The 22,862-nt window shown below is 32.0% G+C and overlaps 1 protein-coding gene across 1 annotated transcript in view; it reads left to right on the forward strand.

Annotated features, from left to right (window-relative positions):
- Window positions 1-22,862, forward strand: part of MrgBP (MRG/MORF4L binding protein) — a 29,931-nt gene that overhangs the window by 1,335 nt on the left and 5,734 nt on the right. The window contains exons 2-6 of the mRNA XM_080159429.1: window positions 1,199-1,320; window positions 2,015-2,075; window positions 5,574-5,632; window positions 16,211-16,364; window positions 22,680-22,847. Coding sequence (XP_080015555.1) covers window positions 1,199-1,320; window positions 2,015-2,075; window positions 5,574-5,632; window positions 16,211-16,364; window positions 22,680-22,847 — 564 coding nt within the window. The remainder of the gene's footprint in view (window positions 1-1,198; window positions 1,321-2,014; window positions 2,076-5,573; window positions 5,633-16,210; window positions 16,365-22,679; window positions 22,848-22,862) is intronic.

The raw sequence follows: 22,862 nt of genomic DNA on the forward strand, positions 1-22,862 counted from the left end.
CTCATTTTTAAAGTTTGATTCTGTTAAATTAGCTTTTCTTGAAGGGATTTATGCATTGATTATTCTGAAACATAATATTGGGTAGAAATTAATGTATTTCAAAGAAAGAAAATTTGGAAAATAAGAAATACGACCTCTATCACTTCAGAGGACAGCTGCCAACCTCCAGTTGACAGGATGTAGTTAAATACTTGTTAGCGATAATAATTAGCCCAAAAAGTAAAACAAAAGTTTTTTTTTAAAATATGGTAAAAAAATGATAATCTAAATCTTAATTTTGGGAATGATGATATTAAAGAGGCTCTTGCTGTTGGTGATGATGACCCAGATGGTATCAAAATACATGAGCATTATGACAACTTATCTATTAAACTATGGTCCGATTTTTGTATTTGTAGCATTCTCCAGTCAAGAGAAATCCCAAAACATACAATCATGGTTTTTAGCTCCAATTCATAAGGTAAATACAGTAGATTTTAAAAGATGGTTATACTTCTTGTTACAACTTTTAATTGGAGGCTGCTACAAATCCCACCGCCGTTTTTTTTTTTAAGGTACTAAAACTTGGGGTAATTAGTGACCCAGCCCAAAAGATTTTACCCAATTATCTCTAAAACTAAGGGAGTAGCACCCAAAAAAAATTGGCGGTATGTCGTGGCACGAGTCACCACATTCCCCCCCCCCTTTCTTATTTCCCAAATTTTCTTTCTTTGAAATATATTAATTTCTGCCCAATATTATGTTTTAGTATAATCAATGCATAAATCCCTTCAAGAATAGCCAATTTAACAGAATCAAACTTTGAAAATGAGAGAAAAGTAAAAATAAGTATTTTTTCTGTTGATTTTATGGTATCTGTGCATATAAAAGGTAACACCCAAATTTGCCTTTTTTTTAGTATTTTCATCAATTTTCCTTGAAATATAAAGATATCTTAAAACTGATTGATTGGGCTTGTAAGGAAACCATTTGAGTATCTTCGGTCGAAAAGGTCTGATTTGTGAGCATTTTTGACCAAGTTGTGGCCAAATAATAATGAAGCATATAAAAAGGTAACACACTTTATACCTAAAATTTGTTGTCCAAGATGTTGTTGTTACCAAGTTTGCCATTAAAATTAAGGATTAATATCATTTCGTTATTATTAAATGAATTAGGATAAGCTTTGTATTAACGTTTTGATAGTATTGTATTTCAGTTTCTGCTTTACCACAAACCAGCGGGTATTAACAAACATTTCAATGTAGCTTTAACAGCCGAACAGTTGTCTGAGCAACTAGGTAGACCAGTTCCATCAGAAGCAATATGGCAGAGGCTCAGGTAGGTTTTTTTTTGTCTACGTCGAAACTAAGACCCAGCATATTTTTTCAAATATTGAAGCCAGAACCCAGAATATTGAAGATATTCCTAATATGATTAAGCTACGGATATAAAATGCGGATCTAAATATTTAACGCTTTGTCATCTGTTTAATAGTAGAAGCATACCTGATCATTCCTTGTCACACATAAGTTTTTATCTCGTCTCCAATCATGATAACACAGAATTCATCACAATATTTATTTAGACTGGCATTCACTATAGTCTATGATTTCCTGAAATCCTTTGTGATAATTTGGAAGAAATCCGTCAATTTGTAGAATTGTAACCTAGCGGCGTTTAACCACAAATCTTCTTAGAGAAAATAGATACCTTTCTATGAAACTTTAAAAAGAGAGGGTTAGGTTTCGGGTAAAATCCGTAAAAATTATGTGTTACAAGTTGAAAACAGTAGTAGAACGATAAAAATTTATGTTAACTTATGTTAAAAAAATTTGTCTATAGTTCTTTTTAATAAGAAATACACATATTTAGTGAATATTATCGTTCTACTACTATTTTTAAGCCTTAAAACACACACCTTTACGGATTTTACCCTAAACCAACCACTCTATCTAATAAAAATAATGTAGAAAATGATAAATGTTAATAGTTTGAAGATGATATTATATATTAAAAGTTTAATGATTACTAGGTCCATGTATGATCTGAAAGCCATTGATGACATCGAAGAAAATATTCCTTTTTCTCTCGAGGTTAGGTAATTTTTTTTCTTAACAAATATGACCTTTAAGTCAAAATCAAGTAACTAAAAAGTTAAAAACCATTTTGTAATTACTGTTTTGGTTGCCTAGCTAATTTCTTTTGTATTAATGAGATTGGTATGGAAAGTTAAAAATCTTTAAAATGATTGTGTTGTGTAACTTTTTTATACAAATGTGTAGATTAAATGCAGTATTAATTGTACAAAAATTAAGGGGGGGGGGGGGGAAGTTTGTACACTTATAGGAAATGAAATTTAGTATCTAATTTTGGGAGGGACGTGTTGGTTTGTTTTTATAGTTATCAATCTAATTCTTTTTGTAAAATCTCTTATATGACTGGATGTACACGGAAAACTTTCAAAATTGAATTTCGTTACTTTCCTTCTAGAGGCTAGTGGAGCAAAAGACCCCCCAAAACACTATAAATATGAGTTCTGAGCTTTTTTTTAGAGATATCAACCTGATTTTTTTAATGAAAACTTTTTAAAAAAACCTGAACTTAGTAACCATTACACATTTCATTTGGGACTTTCCTTCTAGGGGCTTGTGGAGCAAAAGACCCTCCAAAACTAAATATACGAGTTCTAAGCTTATTTTTGAAGATATTAACCTGATTTCTTCAAAAAAAACTTTTTAAAAATAACTGTCTTAAGTAACCATTACATATTTTATTTTGGGACTTTCCTTCTAGGGGCTTGTGGAGCAAAAGACCCCCCAAAACAAAAAATGGAAGTTCTGAGCTTATTTTTGAAGATATCAACTTGATTTTTTAAAGAAAACTTTTAAAAAATAATTGAACTAAGTAACCATTACACATCTCATTTTGTAACTTTCTTTCTAGGGGCTTGTGGAGCAAAAGACCCCACAAAACTAAAAATAGGAGTTCTGAGCTTATTTTTAAAGATATCAACCTCATTTTTCTTAAGAAAACTTTTTTAAAATAACTGATCTAAGTGGCCATAACACATTTCATTTTGGGACTTTCCTCCTAGGGGCTTGTGAAGCAAGAGACCCCCAAAAATAAGAATAGGAGTTCTGAGCTTATTTTTAAAGATGTCAGCCTGATTTTTTTTAAAGAAAACTTTTAAAAATAACTGATCTAAGTGACCATTACACATTTTATTTTGGGACTTTGGAACTTTTTAAAATTAACCAAACTAAGTAACCTTTACAGATTTAATTTTTGGACTTTCTTTCTAGGGGCAAGACCCCCAAAAATTAAAAATATTAGTTCTAAGCTTGTTTTAAAAGATATCAACCTGATTATTTTGAGTAAAACTTTTTTCACATAACTGAACTACGTAGCTACAACAGATTTTTTTTTAAAAATCAGGTTGATATCTTTAAAAATAAGCTCAGAACTCATATTTTTAGTGTTTAGGGGGGTCTTTTGCTCCACAAGCCACTAGAAGGAAAGTCCCAAAATGAAATGTGTAATGTTTACTTAGTACGGTTATGTTAAAAAAGTTTTCTTTAAAAAGTCAGGTTGACTAAGTAACCATCACACATTTCATTTTGGGTCTTTCCTTCTGGGGGCTGGTTGGGCAAAAGAGCAAAATACGAGTTCGAGCTTATTATAAAAGATATCAATAGTGTGTAATGGTTACTTAGTTGAGTTATTCTAAAAAGTTTTCTTTTAAAAAATCAGGTTGATATCTTTAAATATAAGCTCAGAACTAATATTTTTAGTTTTGAGGGTCTTTTGCTCCACAAGCCCCTAGAAGGAAAGTTATAAAATGAAATGTGTAATGGTTACTTGGTTCGGTTATGTCAAAAAAGTTTTCTTAAAAAAATCAGGTTGATATTTTTAAAAATAAGCTCAATACTAATATTTTTAGTTTTAGGGTTTTTTTGCTCCACAAGCCTCTAGAAGTAAAGCCCTAAAATAAAATGTTTAATGGTTACTTAGTTCAACTATGTTAAAAAAGTTTTAAAAAGCCGCTAGAAGGAAAGTCCCAAAATTTAATGTGTAATGGTTACTTAGATCAGTTTTTTTAGTTTTCTTTAAAAAATCTAGTTGATATCTTTAAAAATAAGCTCAAAACTAATATTTTTAGTTTTAGGGTTTTTTTGCTCCACAAGCCTCTAGAAGTAAAGCCCTAAAATAAAATGTTTAATGGTTACTTAGTTCAACTATGTTAAAAAAGTTTTAAAAAGCCGCTAGAAGGAAAGTCCCAAAATTTAATGTGTAATGGTTACTTAGATCAGTTTTTTTTAGTTTTCTTTATAAAATCTAGTTGATATCTTTAAAAATAAGCTCAGAACTCATATTTTTAGTGTTTTGTGTGGTCTCTTGCTCCACAAGCCCCCTTAAAGGAAAGTTCCGAAATGAAATGAGTTATGGTCACTTAGATCAGTTATTTTAAAAAAGCTTTCTATAAAAAAATTAAGTTGATATCTTCAAAAATAAGCTCAAAACTCCTGTTCTTAGTTTTTGGGGGTCTCTTGCTTTACAAGCCCCTAGAAGGAAAGTCCCAAAATGAAATGTGTAATGGTTACTTAGTTGTTATTTTAAAAAAGTTTTCTTTAAAAAAAAATCAGGTTGATATCTTCAAAAATAAGCTAAGAACTCGTATTTTTAGTTTTGGGGGGTCTCTTGCTCCACAAGCCCCTAGAAGGAAAGTGCCAAAATGAAATGTGTAATGGTTACTTAGTTCAGTTATTTTTAAAAAGATGTCTTTTAAAAAATCAGGTTAGAAGGAAAGTCCCAAAATGAAATGTGTAATGGTTACTTAGTTGTTATTTTAAAAAAATCAGGTTGATATCTTCAAAAATAAGCTAAGAACTCGTATTTTTAGTTTTGGGGGGTCTCTTGCTCCACAAGCCCCTAGTAGGAAAGTCTTAAAATGAAATGTGTAATGGTTACTAAGTTCAGTTATTTTTAAAAAGTTTTTATTAATAAAATCAGGTTGATATCTCTAAAAATAAGCTCAGAACTCATTTTTTTAGTGTTTTGGGGAGTCTTTTGCTCCACTAGCCCCTAGAAGGAAAATCCGGAATTTCAATTTTCAAAGTTTTCCGTTTACATCAAGTCATATAAGAGATTTTACAAAAAGAATTAGTTCGATAACTATTAAAACAAGCCCACACGTCCCTCCCAAAATTTGATACTGAATTTCATTTCCTATAAGTGTACAAACTCCCCCCCCCCCCCCTTAACAAAGGGGGAAAGCAGTTGTGACATTTTTTGAAACCTAAACTAAAAGTCAAAGGAACTTAACTAAAAAAAGAGTTACAGCACTGAAATTTGGTATGGCAGTTGCTTTAAAGAGGTAAATGTGGAACTTTGAATAAACGGCGGCGGAACCGTCGCTATCGGAAAATTGTTTTATGGCGGGAAGCACCAACTTTTCTTCAAAATTCCACATTGTACCTCTTAAAAGCGACTGTCATTTCAAATTTCAGTGCTGTAACTCTTTTTAAGTTGAATTCCTGTAGTTTTGGTTTCAAAAAGTGTCACAACTGCCCCCTCCCTTAACACTATTTCAGATAAAAGATTTTACACTGCCAAGGCAAGATTTTGAGACTCTTCTTCTAGAAAAACAAAGGTATAAAATTCTGATTATTTTGATAGTTTTGCGAATGAATTTTTTGATGTCATTTTCCAAAGCCTTATTTAGTCACACTGCTATATAATATAACAAGGATGACAACATCCATAAGTAGCGAAGGTAAAAAATTATGAATAGACATCTGGGAAAAATAATCTATAATAGTTATTTCTCGCATCGTATTATAAACGGCTTTCCGCGGATATAGAAAGTACAATTATGAGATTAAAACTAGTTTTTTTTAGCCCCGAGGTGCCGAAGGCACCGGCTAAAAAAACTGGTTTTAATCTTATGATTGTACATTTCTATATTCGTGAAAAGCTGGATATAATACGATGCTAGACATAGTTTTATCGTATGGATGAGAACCGGTTTCTATCCACCGGATTCGAATGAATACGAAAAAGTATGTTATAAAAAACTTCAATAATAAAAATCACGAAACCTTTTGAAATTCCACCCGTTTATCTTGAACAGGAGAAAATCACAAAAACTTTAAAAACTAGGAATCGATCTAGCACCCCAACTAATAAGGGTATCGTAATAAAACTTGATGGAAATATGTAGAGTTTAAACTTATTCAATCCTGAAATTTTCAGCTGTCTATATTGTATAGGGATCGAAAAAATCAAGAAAACCTAAAAATCTAGGAATCGATCTAGCACCCCAACCAATAAAGGCATCATAATAAAACTTTATGGAAATATGTAGAATTTGAATTTATTTAATCCCTGAAAATTCCAGCCATTCATCTTGAACAGGAATTGAGAAAATTGCAAAAAAGTAAAAATCTAGGAATCGATCTAGCACCCCAATTAATAGACAGATGGACAAAACAATGTATAGATTATATGCGCACATGTCATAGTAATCTTCACTAAAAATTTCAGCTGTTTATCTCTAATAGGAGCCGAGAAAATCACGTTTCCCCCATAGCGTTACTGACTGACTGACTGACTGACGGACAGACAAAGTGAATTTACCTTATAAATTTGGAGTAATTAAAATTGCAATTTTTTCCTTTTTTTATACTGCTTGGCTGGAGGCTGCTATAAATACAAAAATTGGACCATAGTTTAATACATAAGTTGTCGTCATGTACATGCACTTTGATAACATTTGACTCACCATCACTACCCGTAGGAGCATCTTAAAGGCCATCATCCTTAAAATCAATATTTTAAAATGGATTTTTTAACACATCACAAAACATTTTTGTATACTTTTAAAGGTAATTTTTATCTTTAACATGTATTTCACTGTGAGCTACAATTGAATCAAGACAAAAGTAAGTGCCGAGCCCTGGGACCTATGTAGGGTGAAAATAGACATAAATCCTTGATGATTCCAGGTGGAGACAAAATATTTCAGCGGGTTCTTTTGGATTTTTTTCAATTTTAAGTTCTGAAAAAAAATTGAAAAAAATATGAAAATCTTTAATAAAAAACAAACAAAAAATAATTTTCAATATTTTTTTTTATTAAAAGATACAAACAAATTATATACATACTATAAGCTTTAAAAAAATCACAATTCTTAAATTTAGACTTTCAATATAAAGATTTTTAGAAAAAACCTAACAACAAATTCTAACATATTTCTGATCAACATAGCAATAAAACGTCTCTTGCAAAATCTTTATCATCAAAAATAAATAGCACTTACTAAAGGTTTTTTTTCATTTAAACTTATACTTATCACATTAATTAACTTTAAAGATTGATTTTTTTTTAAAGAAAGGTTGCGTGATTTTTTATTCATAATTCATTGCCCAATTTTGAGATTCAGACAAAAAACCTTACTGCTTTATATCAGGTGATACTCTACTAGCAGCGGTTATGCCTCTAGAGGCATATAGGGGCCCTTGGGTTGGGGGGGAAGTCGAACCCCCCCTTACAATCACAGTTTTTTTGAAGCAAAAAGTTAAAAATATTTATTTTGGAGAGTTAATTCTCTTGGGATGGTGATGGTAACCTTCCTTAAAATAGTTATAAACCTTACCAGGACATATGAGAAGCTACCATGTAAAGGAGAACCATATCGTTTCAGTGGTTAGTGAGATCCCTTGGTGCACAAAGACTCACATAGAACATGTTACTTTATTATAAAGATACATATATACACAGAAGCTCTACAATCAGAGTAGGTCTGTTTGTACATCAGTCTGTATAAAAACAATACAGAATATATTTATTTGGTACTAGTGGCTACGCCCCTAGAGGTCTTTAGGGGCACTTGAGAGGAGAAGAAGTGGTTGAATTCTACAATTAGATTTTTATTTTGGGCTTAAAAAGAAAAAGTTATTTTTGTGTGTGTAATGGGGTCCTTTTTTAGGGGGTGATTTCTCCTAGGATGGTGGAGGTATCCTCCTAAAAAAGTTATAAACCTTCCAAGGACCAATGAGAAGCTACATAGAAAAAAAGAACCATTGATCATTGTTACATACTATTCAGGGATCTAAAGGGATAAGACAATGACCGCTAAATTGATTTACATTCCAAAATATGATACATGGATAACCCTTCTTTATTTTTCAGTTAATGGTTGAAATGTTGGGCACTTAATTTAATGAACCAACCAAACAAAAATCGCAACAAGTCCCCTAAGTAGTTACGCCAACGAATAACAAATTGCTATATTAAACTATGGGAACTAGTCTAATAAACAGCCCATTGTCCCATCTTGCTCTGATTAATATATCTTTGCATCTGTATGTTAAACTTGCTATTTTCTTTATTTGTGTTCTTTTGAGGTTGATAATTACAATTATGTTTTATAAAATGGAAAAAGAACACTTTAATCATAATTCAAGATAAAAATTATTTTATCACTAGCGGTTTTGCCCCTAGAGGCATCTAGGGGCCCTTGATAAGTGGGGGGAAGTTGACCCCTCACTATGTGCCCAGAATTCCAATATAAAACAAAAACTCATAGTTTTGTTAATTTTGCTTCAAATTGGGTAAAATATTTTGGGTTGGGTCACTAATTACCCCAATTTTTGGTATCTTTAATAAAAACGGCGGCGGGATCGCCACTCCCGCCGTTAACCGCCATTTTCCGCCGCCAAAAAAACAACATTATCTTAAATGATTCCAAATTGCCTAATTTTGCGAGAAATGCAAAAAAAAATTTGGCGGCGGCGGCTAAAACGGCGGGAGCGGCGTGCCCGCCGCCGTTTTTTCTAAAGATACAAAAAATTGGGGTGATTAGTGAAACCCTAAAACGATTTGGATCCAATATCTTAAAAGCACAGAAGAAGCACTGAATTTAAGATATACCTTGATAAATGAGAATTTGAAAATGAAGTCCCCCACAGGATTGGTTATGAGGGGAAAATTTTTTGAAAAAAATAACACTGTCTCAAATGATTCCAAATTGCCTAATTCGGCGAGAAATGCAATAAAAAAAATTTAGATGGTGGCGGAAAAAAAAATATTTTGGTGGTGGCGGAAAACGGCTGTGAACGGCGGTTCCGCCGCAGTTTTTTTTAAAGATACCAAAACTTGGGGTGATTGGTGACACAACCCAAAAGATTTAAAACTAAGAGAGTAGCGCCCAAAATAAAATTGCTGGTATGTCGTGTTTCAAGTCACCAAATGTTACCCCCCCCCCCCCCTTAAATAAATTATCAATGAAATACTTATAGGTAGGTATATCAATTGATTTGTTTCAGAGAGGGAGGGGACATTGGGCTGTTTATTACAATAGTCCCCAAAGCTTTATAATAACGTTTTATTATCCATTGGTTTAGCAACTTTAGGGGCTTTTACTGAATTTTAATTGTTTTTTTTTTCAAATGTTGAGTCACGAGTGTCCAAACGTTTAAACCACTAATTGTAATCTACTGAAGGGGTAATTTTGTGTATCATTGTTGGATAAGTTCATCAATTTATCGGCCATTAACTTATCCCTTTAGATTCCTGGATTTGTTGACATTAATAACTATAAACAAGGAAACATGTTAATAACATTTTGTAAAATAATTTTCTATTTTCCTATAACCCATTTTACTGTACTTTTTCATTAAAAAATTGACCTGTTATTATTGCTGCGCTACTTGTAGACAAAACAATCCTTGTTTTAAAAATAAAAGCAAATATATCACAAATCACCCCAAAAGCACTAAAAACTTTTATCCAAAGGCCTTGCAATCAAAGGATTTGTTGTCTGCAATAGGGCCTTTATCAGGAAGGAAGGGGACATTGGGCTGTTTATCACTCTAGTCCCCAAAGTTTTATAATAACATTTTCTTGTTTGTTTATTAAGTTAAGTGTCATAACTTTTCAACCAATAATTGTAATCTACAGATGGGTAAGTTTGTGTATCATTATTGGTAATGTACATCTATTTATCTGCCATTCTCTTATCCCTTTAGATCCCTAGGCCTTCATACATTTATTAACAAATTTGCTTAAATCTTTTAGTTTCTTTACAAGTTTGCTGAACTCTTTTAATTCTTAGGGCGTGCATATGGAGTGGAATTGGTTTTAGTTTTATCAAATTAAAACATTTAAGATATTATTAATTTGATTTTAAAAGAATGGTAATTGATTAGAAGCAACAGGTTCGATTACATAGCTTAAATGAATATTCCTAGGCGTGTGCATGGGGGGCCTCCCCCCATACTCCGGGGGTGGGGGGGGGGGCGAGGATATCCTTTAAAGACTTTAAGCAATAAGAATAAGGGATTGTATCAAAAAATTGCATCGAGAACTATTAATATCACGATAAAATGATTTGTAAAAACAAATATTTTAATTTGTCTTTTTTTGTGTAAAAATTGCTATAAAATGGGTCCGACCGCTCCTACAAAACTGCGAAATAAAATTTTCAGCTAACGATGCCGCCATTGAAACCAACGGGATTCATTCACTGAGTGCCTTGGTTAAACATGTGTAAAGGTCTGATATGCGGCATCGTTAGCTGAAAAAAGATCAAACTATTTGAAGTTGAGAGTATCATTACAAAATATTATGATTCCTGATTCTTTAAGGGGGAATGCTTTGACATCAATTTTTTCATAAGTTTTATAAGTAAACGTATAAAAACTAATTTAAAACCGTATAGTATATTCAATAAGCTTTCAAAAAAGGTATAACATATTACTGTAGCTCAATTTTTGGTAGTTTGACGATAATTTAAAGTTTGCATATAAAATGTAATTTCAATAGTCAGTCTTTTTTACAAAATCCTAAATATCTAGGTAGGCTACTTCTCGAAGCTGTAAAATTATAAGTAATTGATATTTTCACCTCTAGCTTTGGGAATCCTTCTCAAATATGACAAAGATTAACCTAAAACTTTAAAATTGGTCAATATTCAAAAATGCATTTTTGGGGATCTTAGAGTTTTTGCATTGGCTGGGCACATAGTGCCCCTCCCCTACTTTCAGTTGTAGTATGTAAAAGAAAAAGTTTTTTTTAAATGTTGGATAGGAACTTATTTTTTTTCTAAACTCAAAACTTCTCAGGACCATGAAAAGCTGGAACCAAAAGTTAAGCGGTTATAAAGAATCTTCGGTACCGACAGACACCCACACACATATACACACAAACAGACAGACACAGAAACTGTTATTTTTATATAAGGATTAATAGACACTAAACTACTCCTTTATATGTTGATCCTATTATCAGTCTAAAAGATAGATCAATAAAGAAGAACCAAATTGGTCCAGCGGTTAGCAAGAACTTTAGGCACAGACAGAAAAAAACACATGGACATCCTATCTTTTTTATACAGGGATATAACTTTTAAACAATAGCAAAAAAAATTTTTTCTTTCCCTGCTTTTAAGCACTATTTATGATACAAAATATATTGATGTCTGTTTGTCCATCTTTCTGACGCTTAAGAACTGATATGGTTCTTTTTTTACTTTACTATGTAGCTTCTCATTGGTCCTTGGAAGGTTTATAACTTCTTTTGGGATGGTACCTCTACCTCCCTAAGAGAAATCACCCCTTAAAAAAGGACCCCACAACACATGAAAAAAACTTTTTCTTTTTAAGCCCAAAATAAAAATATAGTTGTTGAATTCAACCCCTTCTTCCCCTCTTAAGTGCCCCTAAAGGCCTCTATAGGCGTAGCTGCTAGTACCAAATAAATATATTCTGTATTGTTTTTATACAGACGGATGAACAAACAGACATACTCTGATTGTAGAGTTTCTGTGTATATATGTATCCTTATAATAAAGTAACAGGTTCTATGTGAGTCTTTGTGCAACAAGGGATCTCACTAACCACTGAAACGATATGGTTCTCCTTTACATGGTAGCTTCTCATATGTCCTGGTAAGGTTTATAACTATTTTGGGAAGGGTACCACCACTATCCCAAGAGAATTAACTCTCCAAAATAAATGTTTTTAACTTTTTCATTAAAAAAAACTGTAATTGTAAGGGGGGGGGTTCGACTTCCCCCCCAACCCAAGGGCCTCATACGCCTCTAGAGGCGTAGCCGCAGCTAGTAGATTATCCCTTAATATAAAGTAGTAAGGTTTTTTGTCTGAATCTTAAAATTAGGCAATTAATTATGAAGAAAAAAATCACGCAACCTTTCTTTAAAAAAATCAATCTTTAAAGTTAATCAATGTGATAAGTATAAGTTTAAATGAAAAAAAATCTTTAGTAAGTGCTATTTATTTTTGATGATAAAGATTTTGCAAAAGACGTTTTATTGCTATGTTGATCAGAAATATGTTAGAATTTGTTGTTAGGTTTTTTCTAAAAATCTTTATATTGAAAGTCTAAATTTAAGAATTGTGATTTTTTTAAAGCTTATAGTATGTATATAAGTTGTTTGTATCTTTTAATAAAAAAAAATATTGAAAATTATTTTTTGTTTGTTTTTTATGAAAGATTTTCATATTTTTTTCAATTTTTTTTCAGAACTTAAAATTGAAAAAAATCCAAAAGACCCCGCTGAAATATTTTGTCTCCACCTGGAATCATCAAGGATTTATGTCTATTTTCACCCTACATAGGTCCCAGGGCTCGGCACTTACTTTTGTCTTGATTCAATTGTAGCTCACAGTGATTTAGCTTCATCCATAAGACTGGAGGTTAGCAACTGTTCTCTTAAGTGATAGGGGTCAAATTTCTTTTTTTCTAATATTTCTTATTAAGAAAAATCATTTTTTATACCTTATACTATATTTCATAACAATTAATGCATAAATCCCTTTAAAAATTGTTAATTTATCAGAATCAATCTTTAAAATAAGAGAAAAGAGCAAAAAAATCGCTTTTTTATTGATTTGTTTTGGATTTGCATATCTTTTTGGTTCACCAGTTTTCCCCCAAATGCTGTTTTTGAGATCTTGTGCATCATTGGTGCTGATTAATAAAAAATTAACGGTGGAAACATGTAACCAAAAGATGCATCTACATTTCATATTTACAGTAAAATCATCCTAAACGAATAATAAAGCTGCTATTTTGAGAATTCAGATTTGCCTATTTTTTTGGTTCACAGTTTCCATAGCTGCCTGTAAACCATGTATTGGTAAGAAATAAAAGAAGTAAAAAAATTATAAAAGATAATGGCCGCTGAAAGCATCCTTTCAGATTTCACAAAACAGTAAAATGTCACTCAATCAAATTGAAAGTTGTCTTTCCTAAAGAAACCAATAAAAGTTAAAGGTTTACATTACTTTCGAACTAGGCATTTGCATTTTACCTGCAGATCCAGTATTATGTCAAGATTTAATATTTTGTAGAGATAGTCCCTAGGCCAAGTGCTTATTTTCGTTCTTCGCTCAGTTGATGATTTAAGATATTTTATCTCTCCTTCTACATATTTTTAGCAGCGAAGCTACTCTAGACTATAATTCACTTGGTCCGTCCGTCCGTCAGTCCGTAACGCTCTGGGGGAAATGGGATTTACTCAGCTCCTATTAAAGATAGAATGCTGAAATTTTTTGACAACATTCCCATCATTAAGGAGCACAATTGACTATAAAACATCATTGGCGGTCGGACCGCTTTTTAGCAGGTTTTAGGCTATTTTTATATTTTTCACATTTTTCACCATATCTTCAGTGTTCATGGTCCGAATTTCAAAATTTTTTCAGTTATAGATATCAAAATTAAATTTCCCATCGTTTAAAGAAAACATCCATGAAGGCCAGACTGCCTTTTTAGCTGGTTTTAGGCTATTTTTATATTTTTCACATTTTCACAGTGGGATCTTTTGAAAAAAATCGGGACATCCAAAAAATTTAAAATCGACTTTTATCTATCCTAGGAATTAATAATGGCTGTAAGTAGACAGCTAGAAAAGAAATTTTAAGAAAATATTCATTTTTGGCGGATTTATGCCATTTTTAAAAAAGGTAGTGAAAAATTTCTTTTCAGTTTTGATGATTTTCCAGATTTTTTTACACAATTTTTTCAAAGCATCAAAAAATACATTTATGTTCATTTTATGAAAATAATTTTTGATTGAGGTACTTTTCAGATACCTGTACCAATGTCTAATTAAAGAAAAATTTTTAAAAAAAATATTTTTTTGGTGGTGTAAATTGACATTTTGTGAGAAAATTTCACCAAAAATATTAAGATTTTTAACCCCAAAAAATCAGTTTTCTCCATTTTACACAAAAACGGACAGGAGGCCCCGGGTTTTGCAATAATAATATCAATATACAACATGTATTGTGTATTAAACAGTTTTCACAACCTGGGGCCTCTCGTCCGTTTTTGAGTAATTGAGCATTTTACATTGCATGGTTTGAACAATTTCGTTCTTGTTAATTTCAAATTTTCCCCCGTTAGAGGGGGAAGGAGTCATTTTAGAGCCCAAAGTCATCTCTGCAATGTTTTCAAACTTTTTGAGGCGGAACTTTCTTTACTTATGCATTATTTGCCTCCGGCCAACCGTTTCGCCGTTATTTGCCGCCGTAGGTGTGATTTTTAACGATTTTTGCCGTTCTCGCGGTTTTATTGGACATTTAAGGGAACAAGAAGTCCTTAAAAAAAGATGACTTATAAATACTTTTATTTTAGCAATTAAATTTGCTAAATTTCATGTGTTCTGAAAAAAATTGTATTTCTAACTGGTTTTGGTTCAGCAGAAATTCAAATTCGGGGATTAATTATAATATTGCAAAAACATTATATATGCGTCTAAGAGAGAGAGAGAAATATACGTTTGAGAGAGAATATAATATAGGCAATTATGTTTATATTCTTATACAAACTTTAAATGAAGATAGCTAGACTTAGAATAAAGGTATTAACACAAAATCAAAAGTGTTTTGAAAATTATGTTATTGTTGTTTATATCTGTAAAAAAAACATTAGAAAACATGCCTTATTAGTGTCCTATTTTACTTATACTGGACCTACCTAAAAATGCCGGGACTCGAACTGGGTGCACCTGACGCTATATTCATGTTCACAAACATTGTTTGCATTGAAGAAATATTTACATAGACGTTTATTTTGTTAAAATATTCCTAATCTAACTAAAGTTATGAAGGTTTATAGATTTTTTAAAAATAGGGTGGCTTCGCTCCTCCAAAACCGCCAGACGTACTTACCAAATGCACATTAGAAGTTAACAGGAGCAAAATTTATGTTATTTTTGAGTTAAAGCAAAAGAAATTACATCATTTCGTCAAATACAAGCTTTTTTATTGATGTTTACTTTTGTCTACCCTTAATGTCCCGTTTTTTGGCAAAAGATCCCACTGTGTATTTTTCTCCATATCTTCAGTGTTTATGGCCCGATTTTCAAAATTTTTTCAATTATAGATATCAAAAATAAACTTCCCGTCTTTTAAAAAAAACAACCATGATGGCCAGACTGCCTTTTTAGCAGGTTTTAGGCTATTTTTATATTTTTCACATTTTTCTACATATCTTCAGATAGTCCGATTTTTAAAAATTTTTCAGTTATAGATATCAAAATTAAATTTTCTGTTGTTTTAAGAAAACAACCATGGCGGCCAGGCTGCCTTTAATCAGGTTTTTGGCTAGTTTTATATGTTTTACATATTTCCCTATATCTTTGGTTTTTTTTATCCAATTTTCAAATTTTTTTGGGACATCAGTATCAAAATTATTTTTCACATTGTTATGAGCATCTTTTATGTAATTTACTTTGACCATCGTCACCATACATAATAAAACAAGGTTTTGTGTTTATTTTATCCAATAAATCAATTCTTGATTTTAATAAATACCCTTTTAATCTGCTTGTTCGTATTTCAATCTACGACTTTTTGTGCTTCGCTACTTATGGATGTTGTCATCCTTGTTAAAATTTATTTCACCATGGATGGAAAAAAATGTTTTCAGTTCTCTTATTTTTTTCATTTTCTCCCAACAACATATTTTTTATTTCCTACACCCCCCCCCCCCCCCTCCCCTTTAGCAGGGCAACCCATGCAGAATATACAGTATACACCCTGAAATGATTTCTGTAAATGAGATTCTAACGTTCACCAATAATTTAAGACTCAAGGAGTAGAGCATCACAAACATTGCATATTAATCATATCTCTTTGCTGATAGATATGATATTTAAGTAATGGCTTTTAAGACCTTTCATTTGATTTATTGATTGTAGAGAATGGCGCCATGACAAGTCAAGATCAAGATACTTCTCCTCAGGAGGAACACCTTCCACACCTAAATCTGAAGGGTCTGAGTCTCGTAGTTCTCCAGTAGTCAGTGATGAGGAGGATGAAATAGATAGTGATGTCATTTCTGATGATGATGAGGTACTTTATTATTGTTTGAGATAAGTCAGATGAAGGTTTTTTACTTGTTATGTGCAAATACATTGATTTTATCACTGGGGTTTATATTTTCTTACCTAGTCGAATTTCTTTCCCCCCCCCCCCCCCGTCAATCCCTTAGCTATTTATTAAAATAGATAAGCAAAATTTTAAATGTCAGATTAGCTACTGCGCTATTCATTTTTTATGATTGTACTCAAATATCCATTGTTAATTTGCTAAAAATCAATGCCATTTAAGTGCAAGAACTAAAAAATAATCTTCAGGGGAAATTCCAAGGGGATAGTTCTACGAAGTGTATTTAAAGAGTTAAGGTACTTAAAGTAGTGAACTTTTATATGTCTTAGTAGAATATATTAGGCATTGGATAGATATGATTATATGTTAAAGAATTTTTAACATTGACCAGACCAAACTTTTTTTATTTAACAATATCTAAAAAAGTAAAAGTGATTTGCCACATAAATTACATGAGAATGGTCTATTTTTTTCCAAATATGTATAGCCAAAACACCAATATGAGAGAATCTTTTTTCACATATTTCACAAGAGTTATAAAAAAATTGAACATGGGTTCCCCTTGGGACAAGTTACTTAAAAAACATAAAAAATAACGTCCGGTTCATTATAGGACAGGTTTTCTATTGATTCTTTAAAAAAAAATAATATAGGGTAAGGGGGGGGGAAATTTCGGGTTTTTTTTCGTTTTTTTTTTGAAAAAAAATGGGGTAAATATTAATATTTTCAAATGAAACCAAGACCGGTAGAAAGCTTATGGAAAGGACTATCAGGTCCTAAAAGGACGTTATCCTAGGACTTTTAGAAGTTTGCCGAAAATGACCGCAAAAAAGTTACCGAAAATTCCCCACCACCGGGGGAAATATCGGTAATTTGTTTCAACCTAAAAAAAATCGATGAAAAACGGCCAAACGGCCAGTCGAACATAAATAATCATAATTAGTATAGGTTATAGGGATTATCCACAAAAAGTTTCATAATGATCGGACTATTCCTTCTATGTTAAAAATGAATTTTTTTGAAAGACGCGAATTTTCGATTTTTTTTTCGAAATTTTTTTTTTTAAAAACTTAAAATTAATATAAGAAAAAAACGTATTTTATTACTTTTTAGGCCTGATCCTAAAAAAGCTCACATTGAACTATAGATTTAGCCCAAAAAACATGAAAATTGATTAAAAATTGACCTCAAAAATTGAATTTGAAGCAAAAGTGTCATCTTTGACAAAAATTCACCATTTTCACCCTGCATACATTTTCATTTTAAATATTTCTTTCTGTTCATTTTTATCTAGGAATAACATGATATTGTGTCAAAATGTTATTTATAACATCAATAGGGTTAATCTAGGTTGTTAGTAGGTAAGGTATTCAGGCTCAAAAAAACCCTAAAAATGAACCTAACCTTAATTAAAATTTCTTATTTAAATTTTGAGCCCCGGAGGGTTAGGGGTTAGCGGCAGTGGGGTGACTTCTAAACTAGAAGTTAGTTTATAAGCATGAAAGCTTAAGTATAAGAAATCATCTCTCTTGGTCAAATAGTTCCTGAGAAAATTAAGGTTAGGTTCAATTTTAAATTTTATTTGAGCCCCGGAGGGCTAGGGGTTGGCGGGGGGGGGGGTGACTTCTAAACTAGAAGGTAGCTTAAAAGCATAAAAGCTTAAGTTTAAGAAATCATATCTATTGGTCAAATGGTTCCTGAGAAAATTAAAGTTAGGTTCATTTTTAGGGTTTTTTGAGCCCCGGAGGACTAGGGGTTGGTGGCAAGGGGGTGACTTCTAATCTAGAAGTTAGTTTATAAGCATAAAAGCTAAAGTTTAAGAAATCATCTCTACTGGTCAAATAGTTTCTGAAAAAATTAAGGTTAGGTTCATTTTAAGGGTTTTTTGAGCCCCGGGGGGCTAGGGGTTGGCGGCAGGGGGGCAACTTCTAAACTTAAACTTAGTTTAAAAGTATAAAAGCTTAAGTTTAAGAAATTATCTCAATTGGTCAAATGGTTCCTGAGAAAATTAAGGTTAGGTTCATTTTTAGGTTTTTTTTGAGCCCCGGAGGGCTAGGGGTTGGCGGCAAGGGGGTGACTTCTAAACTAGAAGGTAGTTTATAAGCATTAAAGCTTAAGTTTAAGAAATCATCTCTATTGGTCAAATGGTTCCTGAGAAAATTAAGGTTAGGTTAGTGAAATACATATAGTAAATTATTTTTGGAAATTACCGATTTTTCCCCCGGCGCCAACTTTGGTCATTTTTGAAAAAAATATTAACCCGATTTTAAAGCTCTCAACGGATTTGGAAAAAGCGGGCAATTCTTAGTTCAAAAAGTTTTTCGGATCAGCTCTAGGTCTTACCAATTTTTGTGTACGTCGATCTTTACACACCTACTAAAAAATTTTTGGAAAAAAAATTTTTTTCGTCCGACTTTGAGACCCAATAAGTACCCTTAATATTTATCTCACAAAAAATTCATTTTATACTTTTGTTGTAGGCAATTTAATAAGGAACAAATTTGCTTTTATGTTTTTTTCTGTCATTTGAAAGGAACATGGAGAAAAAGGTCATTTAATGAAGGTAGGTCGAAATTACCGAAAATAGTCCCTTACCGAAACTTCCCCCCCCCTTACCCTACACATTATCTCACGCGGAAATACCAACTAACCATACTACATATAATATATATATATATATATATAAAAAAAGACCATTCTCATGTAATTTATGTTGCAAATCACTAACTTTTTTAGATATTGTCAAATAAAAAAAGTTCGGTCAGGTCAATATTAATAGTTATTTCTCGTATCGTATTATAAACGGCTTTCCGCGGATATAGAATGTACAATTATAAGATTAAAACTAGTTTTTTTAGCCCCGAGGTGCCGGAGGCACCGGCTAAAAAAACTGGTTTTAATCTCATGATTGTACATTTCTATATTCGTAGAAAACTGGATATAATACGATGCTAGACATAGTTTTTTTCGTATGGATGAGAACCGGTTCCTATCCACCGGATTCGAATGAATACGAGAAAATTCTTTATCACAATCATATCTATCCAATGCCTAATATATTCTACTAAGACATATAAAAAGATCACTACTCTAAGTACTATACTAAATATTTTATTGGTCATCCTTTGTTGTTATGTGTATTTTGTCCTATAAAAAGTTTGAAGTTCTATTAAATAGTAAATGCTATCTAAAGTTGTATTTATGACAATAAAGTTTTTGCCATATATAACATGTAACGAAGTTGAAAATAAAAATGAAAAACTAATTTTTTAAGGAAAATCCCTGGTCAAATCTTTTAATTTTAATCAATAACTTTATATTATGCACTAATACGTTATTTAAAATAGAAAAAACTTACAGTTCACTATTTTTTTTTAAATGCACTTCGTGAAACTATCCCTTTAGATGAACCAAAAAGATAGGTATGCAAATAAATAGAATTTTTTTTGCACTTTTTCTCTATTTTAAAGTTTGTTTCTGTTGAATTAACAAGGGGGGGGGGGGAGTTTTGACACATTTGCGTAAACCTGGCACCTAGGCTTTATCTTTGGACTGAGAGGATAGGTTATTAATGATAAAATCATTCTTATATGATGAATTTCACGAAGTTTTAAGATTTGTTGGATAGGCCTCCAGGTTCTGGAGCTGCAGGCCTCCAGGTGGTCTCTGTACAGGTAAAAATGAAAAACAAAAATTTTTTTACGGTTTACGCAAATGTGTCAAAACTTCCTCCCCCCCCCCCCCCCCCCCCCCCCCCTTATTTCAGGGATTAAGCACAAGTAGTCTAATTTGGTGAGAAAAATGATAAACAATTCGGTTAAAATGGCGTAAACCGTGTGTATAGGCTTTATTTTTGGACTGAGCGGACAGATTATTAGCGATAAAATCATTCTCATATGATGAATTTTCCCCAGTTTTAAGGTTTTTTGGATAGGCCTCCAGGTGGTCTCTAGGCAGGTAAAAAATAAAAAATTCTTATTTGAACAGTTAGAGGTAAGTTTATAAACAACATAAGCTTCTTTAAAATATTATTTACATATTTGAAGTAAATTTACAATCGGCCTCCAGGTTCAGGTGCTGCAGGCCTCCAGGGGGTCTCTGGACTGGACAGGTAAAAAATCAAAATGTCTTATTTTAACAGTTAGGGGTAATTTAATAAAATAACATGCTTTTTTAAATATATTATTTACATATTTGACGAAAAAATTACAATCGGCCTCCAGGTGGTTTCTGGACAGGTAAAAAATCAAAATTTCTCATATTAACTGTTATAGTTAACGAAATTACAATGGGCCTCCAGGTGGTCTCTGGACAGTAAAAAATCAAAATTTCGTATTTGAACAGTTAGAGGTAAGTTTATAAAATAACATAAGCTTCTTTAAATATATTATTTGTATATTTGAAGAAAAAATGACAATCGGCCTCCAGGTGGTCTCTGGACAGGTACAAAATCAAAATTTCTTATTTGAACTGTTTGAGGTAAGTTTATAGAACAACATAAGCTTCTTTTGATATTTTATTAACATAATTGAAAAAAAAATTACAATCTGCCTCCAGGTTCAGATGCTGCAGGCGTCCAGGTGGTCTCTGGACAGGTAGAAATCAAAATTTCGTATTTGAACAGCTAGAGGTAAGTTTTTGAAAAAACATAAGCTTATTTTTTTATATTATTTTCTAGGATTCTTACAAGATTCCGTCCTAAAATAAAACGGATTCTCCGCTGATTCCTGATTCTTATTTTTTTGACTGATCCCGGATTCTAGCAATATTTTAAAAGGCTTTTAAAAAAATAAATTAAGGTTTAAATATTACCGGGTACTGGTAAGAATCTAAAGCTGCGTTTTTTCATTTTCAACATTAGCTTCTTTTTATATAATATTTACATATTTGAAGAAAAAAATACAATTGACCTCCAGGTTCTGGTGCTGCAGGCCTCCAGGTGACCTCTGGACAGGTAAAAAAATAAAATTTTTTATTTGAACAGTTGGAGGTAAGTTTATAAAACAACATAAGCTTCTTTTATTGTATTATTTACATATTTGAAGAAAAACTTACAATCGGCCTCCAAGTTAAGTGCTCCAGTTGGTCTCTGGACAGGTAAAAATCAAAATTTCTCTTTTGAACAGTTAGCGGTTGAAAATATGCTTACTTTGTTTTACAAGTTTACCTCTCAACTGTTCAAATAAGAAATATTGATTTTTTACCTGTCCAGAGTACACCTGGAGGCCTGCATCACCTAAACCTGGAGGCCGGTTCTACAAATATATTTAATGCATCTAAAAATAAGATCATTTTTTTTTATAAGTTGACCTCTAACTGTTCAATTAAGAAATTTTTATTTTTAACCTGTTTACAGACCACCTGGAGGCCTTCAGCACCTAAACCTGGAGGCCGATTCTAAGTTTTTTTAAGAATATGTTTATAAAAAAAATATGCTTCCTTTGTTTTACAAGTTTACCTCTAACTGTTAAATAAGAAATTTAGATTTTTTACCTGTCCAGAGACCACCTAAGGGCCTGCAGCTCCGAAACCTGGAGGCTGATTTAAATTTTTCCGTTAAGTAATTAAGTGAATATTATCTAAAAAGAAGCTTATGTTATTTCATAAACTTACCTCTAACTGTTCAAATCAGAAATTTTTTATTTTATTCGCTGTCCAACTCCAGAGACCGTAAATAATACATTAAAAGAAGCTTATGTTGTTTTGTAAACTTACCTCTAATTGTTCAAATTTTTAAAAAAAAATTTCACCTGTCCAGAGACCACTTGGAGGCTTGCAACTCCGGATCCCGGAGGCATATCCAAAAAATCTTAAAACTTAGGAAAATTCATCATATGAGAATGATTTTATCTGCAGTAATCTATCCTCTCAGTTTAAAGATACAGCTTATACACACGGTTTACGCCAATGTGTCAAACGCCCCCCCTCCCCTTATTTGGTTTTCAGTGGTAGTAAAATATAGGATTATGGAAAATATACACCCCCAGTGTATCAAATAAATCTTAGTGGTACCTTATTGTATTACATGTATTGCTGTATGAAATACTAATGTTTAATGAAATTTTATCTATGCTGAGGTTTTGACCTTTACAATCCATATTGTAAAATATTTCCTCTTACTCAAAAGCGGCCTGATAAAGTTAAATTTTCTATTGCTTATCTTCTCAAATAAACTATAAATCTCATACTCTACAAAAAATAGAAGAAAGGAAAATCTGCAGTCGTCTCAATCATCATTTAGTGCATAATATGTATTATCTTTCTTTTTTGTTTGTCAAGGACTATGATACTATGGATTTAGAGAGTAACAAGTCAGATGTAAAGGAGAATGATAATATTGACCAAATGAAAGATATTGAACCTGACCCCGATAGTGAACCTGAGAAAGAGAGAGAAAAGGAAAGGTTGCTGAACCAGGCCAGAGAGGAGTTTGAAAGAAAACTAAGGGTATGTAACGTTACA

This window comes from Acartia tonsa, chromosome 4, assembly GCF_053477335.1.
Source record: "Acartia tonsa isolate MP-2025a chromosome 4, ASM5347733v1, whole genome shotgun sequence".
Lineage (NCBI taxonomy): Eukaryota > Metazoa > Arthropoda > Copepoda > Calanoida > Acartiidae > Acartia > Acartia tonsa.